At 35.1% G+C, this 18,552-nt stretch overlaps 1 protein-coding gene across 2 annotated transcripts in view; it reads left to right on the top strand.

Annotated features, from left to right (window-relative positions):
- The first annotated feature begins 930 nt into the window (after positions 1–930).
- LOC108364116 (SH3 domain binding glutamate rich protein Sh3beta) overlaps positions 931–18,552 on the top strand; it is a 20,624-nt gene continuing 3,002 nt past the window's right edge. The window contains exons 1-4 of one of the 2 annotated variants that reach the window (XM_017617685.1): positions 931–1,321; positions 5,395–5,880; positions 14,521–14,593; positions 14,665–14,750. In XM_017617685.1, the coding sequence (XP_017473174.1) occupies positions 1,277–1,321; positions 5,395–5,880; positions 14,521–14,593; positions 14,665–14,750 (690 nt within the window). In that variant the 5' untranslated portion in view covers positions 931–1,276. Of the gene's footprint in view, positions 1,322–1,407; positions 1,556–5,394; positions 5,881–14,520; positions 14,594–14,664; positions 14,751–18,552 lie in introns of those variants that run through there. The other variant, XM_017617686.1, reaches the window with a different exon arrangement.

Genomic DNA, 18,552 nt, shown 5'->3' with positions numbered 1-18,552 from the left:
TGTGGGTAGTGGTGCGATTATTTGTGTTCTGTGGTCTGTCGTGGCTGTGGTATGGTCTGTGGTGTTATTATGTTGTTGTGCTGTGGTGACTGTGGGAGGCTGCTAAGGTGGACTGAGGTTAGCCGTGGAGGCTGCTCTGTTGGCGTACGACGTGGTCCACTGCTGATGTGTCCGTAGTCCTGAGCAGACTCTAAGGTAACTCCACCCCTCGCAGGCATTACACTTGACTGAGGTGGAGTTGTGGTGTAGTCGTCTCTGGCATATACAGCAGGTGTAGATTTCTGCCGGCCAAGAGTAGAAGAATACGTATGCGAATGTAGCCCTATGGACGAGCAACTTCTGAGATACTTCGCCGACCTAAACGGGGTTAGTTTGTCGGTGGTTTATTTCAGTGATTTTTAAGCGATTTGCAATAAATTTTTTGTGCAAATGTAATTGAAAGGAAGTGCGCGGTGATTGGTGGCAAAAATATGTACAAAATAATAATTTGGTTAGCACAAACATGTGCGGCAAAATTGCTTGCTTTTCTTTATGCTTCGTCGTCATATTCTTTGTTTACTTTTCAAAAAAAATAACATGGCACCAAAATTACAAACGTCAGCTAGAAAATTACTTTTTTCTTTTGCTTCATCTTGTCAGATCTTGTGTAGTTGGATCATGATCGTGATCCATATTGATCGTGAGACAATACCCGTAGCGCCTTCACTTTTACAAGTGGTGAAGGAACTTTCGTCGATTTTANTACTTTTTTCTTTTGCTTCATCTTGTCAGATCTTGTGTAGTTGGATCATGATCGTGATCCATATTGAACGTGAGACAATACCCGTAGCGCCTTCACTTTTACAAGTGGTGAAGGAACTTTCGTCGATTTTTATCGATTCCACCCAACGGGCATCGATGTTGTGTAAAAAATTAAAAAAATCGATGTACCGATGCCAGAATCGATTTTTTTGTACCTCTGCCCGGAAAGAAAAGTCATAAATCAGAGAAGTCCAATAAGAAAAAAGCTTGTAAAAATAGCACAAAGTCAATATTTATTCGAGTGAAATAAAATAAAATTAAACGAGTTCCAATAACTATACACGACAAACAAAAGCTGGTAGTAGTTTTATTGCTTACGCATTAAAAATAGGTATCGAAGGTGAACAAGCAAGTAGAGACAGAGTCGCAGTTGAGATTTTAGAAACGACAAAGAAAGAAGTGAACTACGATTGAAAGTTATCTAAAAAAATATTTGCAATAAATTTAGCTGCTGAACGAATTTAAACTCGTAAAAATGGTGTTGAAGGTGTACGTTAGCGGAATGTCCGGTAACAAGGAAGTAAGTATGTAATATTGTGCTAATGATAGTTGCGGCTATTGAAAAAATAAGTGGGATATGTAGATGTATGCGGGTGGGGCCAGTTGCACAGAATGTGCGAATAAAAGGTAGTTGTCCATCGTTTCACAATGCGTTGTTTGAAGAAGATTTTTTGGTTAGTGCATAAGGGCAATCGGTCGACATGCCCGAATATTTTAAAGAACGAGCTATAAGATGTACTAAGCGGAGAGAATGGTATGCAATATGCAACAAAATTAATCGTTATAAGCGTTGCGGTCGAGTTTCAGTGGGCGGGCAGTGAGGTAGTGTAGTACATACATATGTATGTATTGGCGCTAGCGTTTGCTAAATACAAAATATATTTTGTCTTGGATCGTAAAAGTATTGGTAGAGGTTTTTCAACACTCAAAGATATACTAATGTCCGCATCTTTGTGGTTATTTTGTTTAATGCCACCTGTTACTTGATTATTAAAAGCATAATGCCATAAGAAGTTGAGTTTGAGTATACCTGAAGCGCAGCATTATACGTATTTTAATTAAAAGATCGTCCATATCACCATTTTAGTTTAGGTCTTGATAGAAGTACGTATGTACATAGATATCTACATGAGTATACATATATGGATGTTCATATGCACATACCTATGCATTTAGGTACTTATGTACATACATATGTGTGTATTTTTGTATGTGCACCCATTGTTTTACAATCACAGTAAATCGCCATGAATCACAACTTTCTGCCTACGTGCCACCATTTCGGGATTCATGAAGTATGGAGCAGACCGAAGTGATATCCTAATACGTGTGTAATTAGTAGATATGTATGTTCAACAAAGAGGCTATGTCTATAAGCTTAACATTTGAAATTACCTTTTCGATTGTTTTTTTTAGTTCGAGGCTGGTACCAGCCTGAAAGAGCAAATACCAAGAAATTTAATGAAATTATTTCCTNCTATGTCTATAAGCTTAACATTTGAAATTACCTTTTCGATTGTTTTTTTTTAGTTCGAGGCTGGTACCAGCCTGAAAGAGCAAATACCAAGAAATTTAATGAAATTATTTCCTTACATTTTGGGACCAAACCCTAGCCTTCAATAAATGGGAATGGATAAAAGTATTTATTTATTTATTTATTTAATGTCTGAAGTTGTAAATGGTAGACATGAAAAATTACAAACTATGTAGTTAAATTTTTGGTACAATTTGAAGCGTTAAAAGGAACTAAGAGTAAATACAATAAAGGCTATTCTAAATTTTTGCACAATAAATAGTTTTTCAATTTAGTATAGATAATTGATTTTGATTCCGACAAGCCAAGATCCAAAAATTTTGAGAAACAGTTGTACTCAGTCAAAGCCCTGACAATGGGTTCATTTGCATTGTAAACTGTTTTATTTAAACCAATACGAAAAGTATCAAAGCCACGAATGTTTCTACTCGGCACGGTGAAATCTATCAACCCAAGAAGGGAGGAGCAGTCGACTTTACTCAAGACAATGTCAAGAAGAAATGACACGGACAGTACTGAGCGTCTATTGTTTAATGTTAATAAACCATTCAATTGGCAACGCGACTCGTAAGGTGGAATCGGTTCAGAAAAATGTAAAGTGTGCAGAGCAAAGCGTAGGAATATTTTTTGCACTCTCTCCAAACGATTGATGTGAATAGCGTGATACGGTCTCCAGATAAACGCGGCGTATTCCAGTTTAGACCGTACAAAGGCAGTGAACAAAGTCTTAAGTGTGTACAGGTCAGAAAATTGAGTAGAATGTCGTCTAACAAAAGCTAGCATTGCGAGAGAGTTTGAGATGGTGTAATTTATAAGCGCATTAAAACTAAACTTGGAATCAAAAAACACTCCTAAGTCTTTAAACACATCAACTGATTTGAGAACGGTATTAGCTAAATGGTAAGAAGGACTAATGCATTCGAATAGTTTGGAGATTGACGATAGCTTTGAAATTGGCCTATAATTCTTAATATCGCTTTTACTGCCACTTTTAAATACTGGGGTGATACTAGGAATTTATTATAGGCGCTGAGCCAACTAATCTTGCTGTGTTTGTTTCCCGTCTTTTTGAAAAAAAGAAGGTCACCTTAGCCGGCCATAACTCAGGCTTCAGCACTTGCTTGTAGTCATCACCACTAACACAAAGCTTGAAGTTGACATAATTCAACGAATCCATATCGGAATCCCACCTTACTAATTTATAGCATGCTACTAGTTTCACGTCTATGTTAGCGTGTTTCACAATATAATCAATAATGTTAGCAGCAGAGACTGTATTCCGATAGGAGGACACATGCAGCCACTTAAAGCGGCGTCTTACAGGTGCTACATCAGCAACGTCAAGTTCACCATATTTACATCAACTTGGTAATACGGATACTCTATAATCAAAATATTCTTTAATACGAGTAGTTAATTTCGTACCGAAATGACTCGGGTTGTATCCAACCAAGGGCTGTTCTTTCGGCGATCTAACCCCGTTTAGGTCGGCGAAATCCCTCAAAAGTTGTACGTCCATAGGGCTACTTCTTCTTAGCATACTTCTGCTCAGGGCTGGCATTGAGTCAAACCCTGTACCAGAAACATATACCTGCTGCGTGTGCCAGAGACGATTACACTACAACTGCACCTCCGTCAGATGCAATACATGCAATGGGTGGAGCCATCGCCTGGTTTGCTCAGGCCTCACGACTCACAGGCAATGTACCACTGCGTACGTAGCCCCTTGCTGCGACAATCGTGCTGCCTCCACGACACAATAGAGTCCGCCTGAGCAACTCAACACACACACAACCACACCACAACACAATACCACAGACACAACAGATCGCACCACAGATACAACTGCACCATTTAAGTTCGTTAAATACTAGACTTTCTTTCCTCGCAGCCTCTTTTGTGAACACAATATTGGAGGGCACAGTGGATTGTCCTAATCTTTTGGATAAGTTAGAGTTAAACGTTCCGTCTCATATTCTGCGTCGTGTTTGTTTATTCTACCTGGAATTTCCAAAAACTAACTATGTAAAATTCTCGCCTTTGTTCAGAACCCTACTTGCCAGAACACGGCACTTAGGACAGCGACAGGATGCCTCCTGATGTCGCCGCAACACCACTTGCACGAGGTGGCCCACATGCTCCCAGTTAAGGAGCATAACATAATGCTCTGCAGGCAGTTCCTGGTTGGGAGCCACAGATGTGGCCATCCAAACAGGAAACTCCTTGCAGAAGAGCCTTTGCACAGGCACGTCAGGAGAGATCTCTACGAACTGACGGACGAAGTCCAGAGGTTCATCAAACAACCTCTGGACCCGCAGCCTATCGACAGGCATTGAACGGCATTCACAGAGAGGCAGTCTCGAGTTATGTAGACTTCCGACCTGTGAATGCCGTTCTGGGCACACAACCACCAGACGTGGACGAGACAGATTTTCGTCTGCCTCGCGAGAGTCTCGTACCCCAATAGCCCAACTACGGTCTGGTTACTGCAGCAGGTTGAAGTCATACCTGAGCAGATTAAGCGAAGGTATTCCAAATGAATGCCCGGCATGCGGAGAGTCACCATGACTCACAGCATCTCTTCGCATGCCCTCTAAACCCCACCACGCTAACGCCCCTGTCCCTATGGACAGACCCCGTCGAGGCTGCACGCTTCCTAGGGCTGCCGTTAGTGGAGCTTGCCGACAACGATTGAGGGACTAACCAATCTGGGCGGGGTTGTTGTAGCCGCTACAACGTCGATTACGCAGGTTCGATCTCTGCTGAAGTCTAGAAAAAAGAAGTCTGATGAGGAGATGTGGTGATCTCCGAAATAGCTGCTATAACTTCTACCGCCTAGATTTTGTTGCTTTTTCAATTTTTCCTAATTAACAATCGTGGTACAAAGCTCAATAAAAATATTAAAAAAAAAAACGAACGAAAAGAATCCGGTTTATTTGATATTCGAAAAATCAGTATTAAAAAAATCGCCTATAGAGATCCAAAAACCCGGTGGAAACCGGTTTGGAAAATCCGAGTCAATCACCCTAGTAATTATATTTTCCTTTTTTCTTTGATAGGTGAAGAAACGCCAACAGCGTGTTTTGATGATCCTTGACAGTAAAAATATCAAGTACGACGTAGTGGACATCACTGAGCCAGGAAAAGAAAGCGAAAAGGAATTAATGCAGACGAAGTCGACGAGCAATGGAGCGACAGTTAGCGACACTGATCCGCGCCACCCACTGCCACCGCAAATATTCAACGAAGAAGAATACTGTGGTGACTATGATGCATTTGACTTGGCCAATGAGATAGATACGTTGGAACAGTTCTTGAAATTGGCACCAGCCGACACGACAGCTGTTTCTAGTGCACAAATAGAGCTAAAACAGGAAAACGGTGAAGTCAAAGTAGCAACAAAAGCAGAAGATGATGAGAACAAGGAAAATAAAGAGACTGTTGAGGAGAAAAAGGATGGCGCAGAGGCTGAGAAAGCTGCTGATGACAACGAAGCAACTGCCAGCACTGGGGAGGCAGCAAACGGCGATAACGCGAATGCTGAGGTTTGAGCTGCCAGTTTTTATGTTAACAGCCATTCGAGTAATTTTATATGCAAAATAGCGCTAGATATTGGTAACACGCAAATTATTTGCTCTTATGCAGCATATAACCATTAACATGAAAGTCTTTTTACTTATTCTTACTTTTTTTGTTTTGCCATTATTTTAAATTATCGATTTCAATACTTTCGTTTAATTTAAAATTTTTATACTGCGTAAAAAATAGCAATCGAATCGATTATTAAAACTAACAACCAGTGTGCAAAATATTATTATATAACATGACATTTACATATTGTGTGCAACTAATTAACAAACATTTTGACCAGTTTTGGCTAATTTTCTTTTAATGCTTATTATTTTTAGTAAAAGTCTAGCTCATTACATAACAAGCACCATATAAATCCATAATTCAAACTTTGTACAAAAATTATAAAAATTCAAAAAAATTTGACCCAAATTTCAAACTGTTTAGAAACTTTTTATGTATGCAGATTTATTCCTCAATGAATTTTAGAGCAAGTTTCAGTTGACTAAGAATTCGTGTTGATTTTTATAAATTTTTTTTTGCTAATGGACAACACATTTCCTTCCAATATAAAGTAGAATCGAAATTTCTTTTATGACTTTTATAAGAAATAATAAACATTAACAAAAGAAAAATAGCCAAAGCTGGTCAAAAGTCACTAACGTAATTAGTTGACCAAAAGTATGCGTTTGCATATTTATTATTTACTTAAATATTTTAGTTCTGGTTTAGTATTCATGCTTTGATCATTTAAGCTTTGACAAATATTTGTACGTGAGCCCACAAAAAAGACATACTTGGTAAGAATCCGTTTATAGAAAGCATAAAGTGCAGACAGTTTTTTGATAAAATATGCATAGGTAACAAATATTCACAAAATTATGTAAATTCAATGAGGTTTTAACTTGGATTGAATATTGACTTGATGCTTTTTCTTATGTGGATCCTAAATACGTAAAAGGAAAGATTTTGATAGCTACTTTCTCAAGTCATAGCGATAAAGGGCAATATATTTTAGTTTCAAGTTTTATCATGTTAAAATGGAAACTTTAAGATTTTCAATCTTCCAATTTTTTCATTATCCATATACGTTAATAAATTTAAAAAAATACAAACTTAATTTTTTCGGCTCCCGCATCCTACGAAAGAAAGTATACTTTACATTTTGAATACCTTGTGAGAAGTACTATATACTGAAATATACAGATGAACGTAAATAGTTATCAATAATAGGCATCAATATAACAGGAATAACAAACGTATATTTGTCTAGACGAAGAATATATCGAACTTTTTAAGGCTTCGAAAAATATAATACATTTACTACAAACACATTCATAAATAAAATGGATTTAAAAGCTTTATAAAAAAGTTCTGTTTGTAAATCATTCAAATTCATTTTATTTTTGATGAATTTCGGGTTTAATGTGTATAGAAATCCGTATGTCACAAAAGCCAGAACAAAATTCATATGAACTCCGATTCAACAAAAAGCAGAAATACTTATTGAAATATGTATTTCTTACTTTGAACTTACATTTAGTGGTAGCAACGAAAGTATTCCCACTTTAAATTACTTTAAGTCATATTTTTCAAATTAAAGAAATAAATCATCATCAACGTGTATTTTGGACCATTTTTTGAAACCAACAATTTTTATTGGGACGATTATAAAAAACACAACACAGATGTATTAATGAAAGCAAGAATAAAAGACATAAGAAGATAACTTTGAGTGTGTGTAACTACATAATGTATGTATGTATATGCTTTAAATTCGATAAAATACATTCTTGTAATTCTAAAAAACGTATGTTCGCTTTATGTTGTCTGTATACATATCAACATTAGGGTGACCCTTAATTATATGGAGAAAAATAAATGTGAATGTTCAGTCTCACTCCCTAGAAATGTGCATAGCCTGAATAGGTAAATCAAAAAAGATTTAAAGGTGGCTCACAGCGCTCAAAGTTTTCCATATATGTAGTTCCATAGTTACCATTAAAAAATGGTTGAACAAAAAATTGGGTGTTATTATTGGAAGTCTCCTGAAGAGAAATAAAGTATTCTGATCGAAAAATATTGAGATTTAAGAATTCCATACCATTTCTGGGCCATTCCATTGTGACTAAAGGGACATTTTACCCCAGAATCTGATCAAAAGTGAATTTTAACTATGTCGCCGAAAGATATTTTTTAACATAGAACGATAACTAATGTGACTAAAGGGACTGAAAAGAACTCTATTTTCCTTTGTACACTCAAAGATGAATTTTAGCCAAAACACTTAATATTCACGAACGATGTATTTGTGTTAAAAAATATGAATTATACGCTGTCGTTTTCAATAAAAATGAGGCCTATATAATCTTCATAGAAATAATAAAAAATATTTAAAGTTGTGACTGGTGGGATATCTCCTTGTGACTGCTGCAAAGTAATTATGCATGAAGTAAAAGCTTCTATAGAGAAAAATTACAACTTCTTTTGATTTGCTAATAAGGGTATTCAGACTATACTCGTTAAGGTCTTAATTAACTCCCACCATTGTTTTGTTTTTGTAAATTACCGAATATATCATTACCAACTTAACGATGTGACAAGTCTGATAATGTGGTAACATACGCGTTAAAATGTCGGCTGATTTCTTTCTGTCGCTTATTTGCGAAAAGAGCATACAGTTTATCAATAGTTCAATAAACCTTTCTGCCATGGAATTAATAAATGTTTATAATTAAAAAAACTTTACGTCAGCTGATTCGAAAGTAATTTTAACCAGAAAAAGAATAATGTTCGTTCGAAGTTGAAAGTGTTGCCGAGTTACAAGATAACGAATTAATACATTAACGAGAATAGTCTGAATACCCTTAATATTTTCCCACAGTTTAATGAAATGTAGTCATTTAAAAAGAGGTTACTACTTAAATAGAGATAACTAGTGAACCCGCATGGCGTTAAAACGCGCAAAATTGAATTGCAAAAATCTAAAAAACTATTCCAAATATTAGTCTTAGTAAAAAGCGATAAAAGTGCGATTTTTAGTGGAAACGTACTTTTTGCCGAAAGTGCAGTTTTCGTGCATTTTTCGTTTCCGGAAATGTTCAGAAAACGATTTTCATATTTGTTAATTTTTCGTATCCTAAAAATGTCATCATCTTATTTCAAAACAATAATTTTAAAATATTTGTTCAAACTAAGCATTTGAAAACATGTATACATATTCGCCAGTAGCTGGGTGTGCAGAGAAGTGTGCTACTATTTGTTAGCTTTCAGAAGGTCCCAGGTTCGAATTCCGTCAGTGCAACACATTAAAATTAGTTATTCAAATTGAAATAATTGCTGAATCTTAAATTTGTTTTTTGTTTGGTTTCCTGTAACTATGAAAAAGTTTCTGTGAAGTTCATAATGAAATCGTTTATATATCTCCATTTCAATAGAAACCTCGTTTTAGGTGACTACATTTCATTTATCTGTTAAAAAATATTGAACAAATAAAAATAAGGTGTAATTTTTGTCTACGGAAACTTTTATTCATGTATAATCCCACCAGTCACAAGGACAAGTCCCACAAATATAAATATCTTTTTTTTAATATTCTATCAGCCAGTTTCACCAGTAATTTAAATGTAAAATGATTTTTTATTTTCTGTCAATTTCCATATACAATTCAAAAAACTAAAAATAATTTTCACATAAATGACTTTCTTGAAATTGGCTGTATGCAGATTATTTAAGTTTAATTTTTATTGAAAACACAAAAATATCGTTATTGAAAATTAAGCGTTTCGGCTAAAATTAATCGTTGAGTGCACAAAGGTAAAATAGAGTTATTTTCAGTGTCCCCCAGGCACATTCCTTCAAATGATAGTTACATAAAATTAAGAAATCGTGCTAAAGCAATTGTACATTAGTTATCGTTCTATGTTAAAAAATATCGTTTGTTGTTGTATAGGTCCGACTACATAGTTGTAATTCAAAATTGATCACATTCCGGAGTAGAATATCCCATCAGTCACAATGCAATGGCCCTTATACAACAAGCGCCATATAAACTTTTACTCTTTGTAGCCCATTTATTTCTAGCATAATGAAGTGGAAGTTTCAAGTTCGTAACAAATCCCGTTGATTTTTGAGAATTTTTTCATACAAAGTATGTTCGACAATTTTCTTTTGTATAGAGGACATTGTCAGCAAAAAAAAAAGCCAAAAGTCAACAGGATTTTGTAGCATCTTCAAACTTGCAATCCATTATACTAGGCTAAAAAATTTTTCTAAAGGTTCTGATTAAAAATTTTGAAATTTTGGTGAAAATTTGCAGAATTTTTATAATTTTTGTATAATGTTTGGTGTTTGTTGTACAACAAGCTAGACTTTTATAAAAAAAAATAAACATTAAATAAACAAAAGCCAAATAGCCAAAACTGGACAAAATATCGCACTCCTATTATTTTGTGGACTACTAAATGTATAAATGTTTATGATGAGCCCAGGGCTCGCATCGTCACATAGGATATCGTATTACTCGTCACGTAGAAACACTTTTCGGATTATGACATACGTGAACGTGCTCTTCATCCTATTCCATACGAAAGAAAATTATGTGATACCCCAGTCGTCAGTCAGCCCATGGCTCGAATCGTATCAGTTATGAAGGATCAACTCGTCACGTAAAAATGCCTATTTCGGATTATAACAGTCGTGAACGTACTGCTCGTCTCGTAATTCGAAATATGTAAGTATGTATTTTTACGTGACGATTTGATAGTTCACGACTGTAACGATTCGAGCCCAGAGATTTATCAACTTCGATAAGTCCCCACCACCACCTCATCTTTTACGTACGTAAAATAGACGTAGCCATTTTTGTGATAATTGTTTTTTGTGCGCTTTCAATGGCTGCATTTATTTCATTCGTTATTACTAGCGCTCGCGGTCATTTCTGCATATTTGGCTCAATTTTTGGATTTTTTGGATTATGAAACTATTGAAGTAAATGAGCGATATGTTCATACATATGTACATATATATTTTTAGCAGTAATTTCAAATAACAGTAATTTTATTATGAAATTGTCCACCTACGTCTGCATTTTTCTGCTATTTAAAATCGAAGTTTAAGATCCTTCAGAAGTGGTTTCAAGCAGAAATGTCTAACGTCTAGTTGTAAGGAGAATCGATGCGCGATTAATTAAAAATCTGTGCCTCCGTCCACCCTTTAATTTGGTAAAAATTACATAACGATCGAATGGTGATTGCCAGGCATAAAACCTAAGCAAATGATTTTTCTTAAAATTTCAGAACTTTTACTCGATTTGTTCAAATTTGAGTGAAAGGTAGGAAATTTTAAGAAGAAAAAAATGCTTAGTTTTTATGCATACGGCCCAAAATATATATGTACGTATGTACAAATCGTATATTTTTCCCTACTTTTTTCTTCATCTGTAAAAAAAAAATTGAAAATATAGAAATGCCTTGGTAGGAGCAGTGAACCGAGGTTTACCGAATTATATGTCGTCAAAGTTCAGACTCCTCGGAAGGTCCTTTGAAAAACTATGAAACTGGACAGTAACGCTTAGAACATTGTACCGCATTCTTTTTCTTGTAATTGAAAAAGCATCAATATTTCAGCAACTGAAAATTCTGAAAAATTCGCAATTATTCGGAAACTAGAACCAAACTGAAAAACGACATAAAACCTTTTTTGTGGTATCTGATGTATAAATGTTTTATTTTATCTCTTAATAGAAAAACAAATCAAATAAGTTTGACCGGTTGTACTATGTGCGATGTTTAATTTTTTTTTTCAATGCTAGCGGTTAGGATTTGGATAGTTTGTGTATTTGTTTTCGTTTGCACCGACAAGGTTATAAATATAAGTTGTATAGATAATAGGGGTATTATCTGAGTGTGCACGGATTGCAATCTGTGCAACGTTCAAGGGCTTTGAAAGACTCAGAGAATACCCCTAATATTAAAACCAAAACTGCTGAAGTGCTTGCGCCAGCTTTTTTATGTGAACATACATATTTACTTTAATATTAATCATAATTTAAGGCAGATTGTGCTAAGCATATTTTATTATAGGCAAACTAATTGACTACCAATGTTAACTATACTAAACTTTTCCTTGGGTGCCATTTCTCTAAAGTCCCTAAAATTAAAGCAATGTAAAGGTTATTTCAACCAAAACTTCTTAAACTGAAAATCGGTAAAATTAGAACTTTTTATCAAGTTTAATTTTTATGCACTCAAGAAATGTGTTGAAAGGAAACGAGGAAGATGAGAGATATGCTCTTCAACTACCCAACAAGCAAAATATACTTCGGTAAATCAAATTAATTAAAGTTTTCACAAATAAACATTATGCTGTAAAACTTAGGATTCTGTATCATCAAAGAATGCGTTGGATTGGCTCATATTCGTAAAAGTATACTTTAGCCGCTTTAGCCGTTAGTGATTAAGCCAACCTTTTCTCAAAAAATACTAAAATGATGAGGCTGTGTTTATTTGCATAAGAAGCCTTTATTTGCATTAACGCGTGAATTATCCNATTAAGCCAACCTTTTCTCAAAAAATACTAAAATGATGAGGCTGTGTTTATTTGCATAAGAAGCCTTTATTTGCATTAACGCGTGAATTATCCCCTTTCAAACGAGCATTAGCTCCGTTTTCACAGTGCTTTTTAATTCTCGTTCTGCAGTTAATTTCAGTTTTGGCACTGTAAATCAAAAATTAAAAAAACACAAAGCATGTTCACATTATCGCAATTTACGGTTCATTTGTAATTTAAAGCTCAGTTATGCAAGACTTAGACATGACTTGCCTTGAAAATTTTATATCTGGCAAATGAGCAGCGCGTGTATGTAGTTACCCAAAAAAAAAACTTCACTTAGAAACTTGGAGAAATATATATTTTTGATATCTAAGTTAAATTTCTAAGTGCAGAGAGAGCCGTGAGAGAATCATGCTGCCATTTAATTTTTTAATAAAATCCCTACAAATATGCCACGGACATATAATTTCGTGTATAAATGTAATTCATCCGGCAATCGCAAAACAAACTTTCAAATAAAGACAGAAATTTAAATAAAAACAATCACAATTTGATGCGCGTAAATACATTCACTTTAATTGTAATTTTTTTTTAATCTATTTTGGCGTAAAACGAAATTAAACGTTTGCAATTTTTATTTTTGAACCTTAAATTCACAACTTCAAATCGATATAAAAAGGAAATGCGAACCAACTTTTACAAATGATTTGGTATTGATTCATATTTTGACATTTTTTAATGAATGCAATTGGTCTCATTCCCATCACTTTTTGAGTGTTGCAAAATAAAAATCGTGCGATAACCTGTCAAGAAATAGATAGAAATGTTTTTTGTTTTTCTGAAATGAGATACCACCCCATTGTAAACATCAAATAGTGACGAAGTAGGACATCGTCATCATTATTCAATTAAAGGTTTGCTCATTAGTGACATTCGAGTTTTGCATCGTCAAGATTATTGAATCATGGTACATGGTATCGTAGCGACAGGCGATAAAATTCTCTTCAAATTGCAGGCAGGGATAAGTTGTTAATGAGCTGCTCTAGGTTACGCCAGGTTAAGATATCTCACAAAATTGTGTTTCATGAGGATTTTTCTTGCTCTACCTTACTCTAGTTTTTGTTTCAGGAGCTTGCGCTAAGTGGAACTAGAGCAACATAGAGCACGATTTTCTGCACCAGCTTTTTTGAAGGAGTAACTTAGAGCAAGCAACCGTTTTGAGAATTTCCGCCTGAAAATTGTTTCATGAGATTTGCGAACTGAGTTGCTCTAACTTGCTTTATTGTTTTTTTGACATCTGCTCGATTCTGCTTGAGCTGCTCTGAACTTTTTTTCGGTCTCATTAAACACAACTATAAGGTTCATTCCTTATCTTTTTGGACTAAAATCTGAAAAGTGTCAAAATGCCAGAGCGTAAGCAAAATGCGCTCACTAAAAGAGAGTAACAGGAAAAGTAAAGGAACGCAAAAAACCAAATTTTTAGTCCAAAGAATGGCAACAACAAAACTAACGTCAAATAAGAACAGAAATGTATGTACAAAACACATTCACACAAGCACAAGCACAATAAACACTTGCTATATCAATTATTTTTTGCCTCCTTCCAATTTCAATTCATTTCTTTTACTTTTTAGATTATTCTCACTTTTTGCGTATTCTTTAATTTCCGTTAATTTAAATTCAGTTGAGTTTGACACTTTTCAGGATTTTGCCAGAAAAAATTCTTCTGACTAAATCTGACTACTTCGGACTGATGAGAGTCGCTCTCACTGACTGTTGCTCTCTCATTTTTGCTGTCATTTCCGAGTTAAGGAACGCTTTTTGGACTAAATCTGACTACTTCGGACTTTTTCTGACTATTTCTGGGAGATAAGGAACGCGCATATTATGTGTTGCGTGCATAAATATTCAAATGTATTGGGCTTATTGACGAATGCATGAAAAACTTATAAGCTGCCGCGATCTCTGCAATGATAACAAAACTGCGCCGCTTGCAGCATTTGCATTTTTTATAACAAAAAAAACTTATCGACTTATCATAATTTATTGTGGTCCAACGACAGAAAGAGCAAAACGAAGAAGATAAGAGAGATGACGAAACAGGCGAAAACGACTCGGAGAGCAGAAAGGATGAAGGTAAACACAAAACTTTTTAAATAATGGAAGTTTATAGTTGGCTAACTAATACAAATGTATATTTCATAAAGGCGAAGCGAAGGAAAACGATAATGAACAGGCGAAGACCAGTGATGAGGCCTCAAAGCGGAAAGAAGACGAAGAAGTCTCGAATGAGGTTTGTATTTTACTATTTGATCATACTTTTAGACCATTAATTTGGCGTTTTTATTTGCCAGTGTGCATAGTGAATTAAAATGTTGCTCTAGATCACGATTGAGAGAAATAGAGGTTGCGCCCATCACGGTACCGCTATTCCTCTCTCAGTGAATTTGACAGAATCGTGGTTTGTATGACATCACACTTGTGCAACTTGTTTACGTTTTCCTTGCAACATTTTTCTTCTTCTTCCATTATTGCTCACGTTTTGGCATTTCTCTCGCGCACTTGCACCAGTGTGACGTCACACAAAAGTTATTCTCAAAAATCCTCTCTGATGGGCGCAATCTTGTATTCTATCATTCTTGGCTCTAGATATTAGTATAACAAATCAAATTTATTCATCCGTTGCACAGTGTTTCGACTATATGGAGGTAGGTAGCAAAAAGTCATGGTGACAAAGCGAATTAACACAAGGTGATAGCAGGAGTACAAAAACAAAAATTTACATGTGTTTTGTTTTTGATTTGGCGGCGTAAACTGTCAAAAGCGGTAGCGAAAACAGCTGCTACCATTTGGTCGCCTTTATAATTTGAGTGACCATATTTAGAAAAACTAAACCATATTTACAAATGAGGAAATGATAACAAATATAAATGTAAAACAAAGAGAGCTTATTGTAAATTATTTTATTTCAATCCAGATTTAATGAGTCCACAACTATATTTTTCAAACAACAAAAATAGTTCGTGTTTATGTTGTTTTCTTATAAAACTGTGAAAGCGAAAAAGAAATACCTTTGGCACGTACAGTTGTCATCGCCCAGCAGGGCGATAGAAATAAATCTATCGCCATGAAACGCCGCCGAGCGAACTTCGCATTTCGTTTGGCTGTGTTCAATTTCATATGCTTGCGGGTGTTCTAATTTTGACAGCGCGAATATCGCTGTGGTGAGTTCGCCGGCAATCTATTTCAGCTAAAAGAGTGTGTGTGGAAATGCAAACAAAATTTTTCAATGTGACATTAGAAGCCGTGAGGCGAAACATACACAAAATCAGGTGATCTAGTAACACCACCTTAGATAAATTCGCTTTGAGTTGGGCTTAAAGAGGGGAAAGTAAAAGTCATAAATACAAAATTTCACATAATTTACTTACCCCCCTCTCCACGAATGGCGCGGTACCGACAGTTTAGTTGTCTTTGGCGCTTAACCCATTAAATCAGCTAATTTCATTTTTTGGTATTAAAACATTTTTCCGCATTGTTAACATTTTTTCCTTCGTCCTCTCGCAGTCGCACAAAAATTACGTGACGCAAAAATTACGCTCAAAAATCCTCTTATGGGCGCATCATTCCTGAACTGGGTCCTCATTTTTTGTGAGTTTTGGGCGTTGTACCAATACTCCCCATATTTTATATTTAACGTTTTCTAACAAAAGAGAGTACAAACTAGAGATGGGCAAAACTCGTGATTTTCTACGTCACACGTTGTGTCATCCTTTTTCACACGTGAGCGTTGCTGACGTAATTTTTACATACATAAACATATCGTCGATGGTTTTGCAAAACCGCCCATCGACGAGTTGCAAAACCCGCCTAAATCGCCGTTGTGGCAAAAATGAGATTTGTAACCCTGAACTCCGGGCAAGATTACGACATACAACAATACTACACTTACGACACCGTTGTGAATACCCCAATAAAATCGTTATTAAAACAAAAGATTTGTAAAATAATAGCTAGAGAAAATACCGCCTCTGAAGGCAATAGGTGTTGAGAGGACAAAATTTTCCAACAGCAAAAGTTCTGAGAATTTAGCAGCATTCGCTCTCAAAGAGACGAAATAGCAACAGAAGTACGAGACCGCAAAATTTGCAAATACTTGCAACCTCCGAAACAGCTGATCATTTGCACAGTTGCCACTGGTGATTAATTTGGCAATTTATTTTCTGCTTGGTACATTTTCCCTCGATTTGGCTTTTTATATAATTGAATGGTTTTGGATAAGAAAAACCTTTTTAAAATACAAATTAATTATATCGGAATGAATAAATTATTTTTCTCATAATTATTTGTGATATCATATAGTGATGCATTCAAAAATAAGTGTATCTCCTTCAAACACCCATCATTGCTAAAAAAAAAATGTAAAGATATAGCTACAGATGTAGCTTTAAAATTATAAAATTTTCATTTCGACAATCAACCTACCAAAGCCGAAACCTTCAGCAAGAAAACATTTCAGCATGCTGCATTTAAATCTATTTTGGTATATTTAAAGGAAAATTATGGTACAAACGAAAAATGTCATATGGCAACTATAGTCAGCACACACTAAAGTAAACTAACTGGAGATTAATAGCAAATTAGCGAAAAATAAACACAACAAACGTTGTGCATATTAAACTTACTCAGTTTTTCGTTGTATACTAGCATTAACAATAAAATTTGCTATAAATAACTCCAAAAGGCCATATTTTCTTTTCTTTATATGCAAACATGTGTTTGTGATCAGCTGATTTTCTTACTTGCAAGTTTTTGCTGGGAAAATTTTTCCAGCAGAAATTCGCAGCTCTCTTTCACATTTTGCTCTCTCAATTTCCCTTCTTTGCAAGTTTTTTGGGTACGAGAAAGCAAAACCAGTAAAAGTTTTCTAAAACTTTAGATAGCTGGGCGTGCGAGTACACTCCTAATGCCTTTAAAGAAAAACCGTTTTTTCGCTCTCCTGTAAAATTTGAGTGTCGTAATATAGGCGGTTTTGCAAAAATATCGACCATATGCATTTTTTAACTAAAAATTAAGACATTAATGCGAAAATAAAGATTTATTAAAAAACAGGAAATCGAAGTAGTCACCATGTTTTAAAATTTTGGAAGAAAGCTTAAGAATTGCACTTCTTAGAAGCTTTTCAAGGCTAATTTCAAACATACCAGCAGCCCAGCACTAGTGAAAGAGTTTTTTTTCCCTGTGTCAGGCAGTATTCTAGAAGAAAGACATATGTATGCGGTTGCTTGGTGAAAACCTCGATTATACAAATATCGATCTTTTTAATTATATATATTTTTTTATAAATATTTTTAGTATGCAGGTTTTGTAGCCCCGTTAATTTTAGTATAATAAAGTGGCACGTTTGAGGTAGCTTCGACTTACCGTTGATTTTTGGCAATTTTTTTGCAGTCGATGTCAGTCATTTTCTTCCATACAAAGTATGTTCGTCGTTTTTTTATATGGAGAAAATGAGCAATACCTTCAACAAAAAAAAATCCCAAAAATCAAAGGTAAGTCGGAGCTACTTTCAATTTACTCAAAATATTTCTAAAAAATCGAACTAAAAATCTTTTCCAAATGTGAGTATTTTAAAGTTATGATTACATACATATACCTGAAATTTGTAAAAAAAATAACGCACAATTATTTATAAAACCATCAACGTGAGCGAGCGGAAACGTGAGTTAAAATCACCCACGCGCCCATCTCTAGTACAAACTAAATTTCATCCAAATCGGATGATAAATTACCGCCCACGAGAGTGGAGGACGTGGCAATTATTCCACCTATACAAAATTTCGTAAAAAGGAGGTTTTTACATTTTTTCGAAAAGTCCGAGGGTGAAAAGGAAGTAACCATTTAACAAAACTCTATTAGAAAAATCGCGAAAAGAGGAGGTAGGCATTGCTTTAGCCAGTGTCTCTAAAATGATTTGCAATCAAATTTCAAAAATAAGCAGTAAGTTTGCCACAATTAAAGTTCAAAGTTAGGCCTATTACAAGGTCAAGAAGAAGCGGCTAGAAGGTGATGCAGCCGTCGCTACTTAAAAAAAA

The sequence above is a fragment of the Rhagoletis zephyria genome, unplaced genomic scaffold, assembly GCF_001687245.7.
Source record: "Rhagoletis zephyria isolate East Lansing unplaced genomic scaffold, Rhagoletis_zephyria_1.1 Rzeph_scaffold_01465, whole genome shotgun sequence".
In the NCBI taxonomy this organism is placed as follows: domain Eukaryota; kingdom Metazoa; phylum Arthropoda; class Insecta; order Diptera; family Tephritidae; genus Rhagoletis; species Rhagoletis zephyria.
Note: the sequence above shows the minus strand (reverse complement) of the source record. Positions and strands in the feature narration are given on the sequence as shown.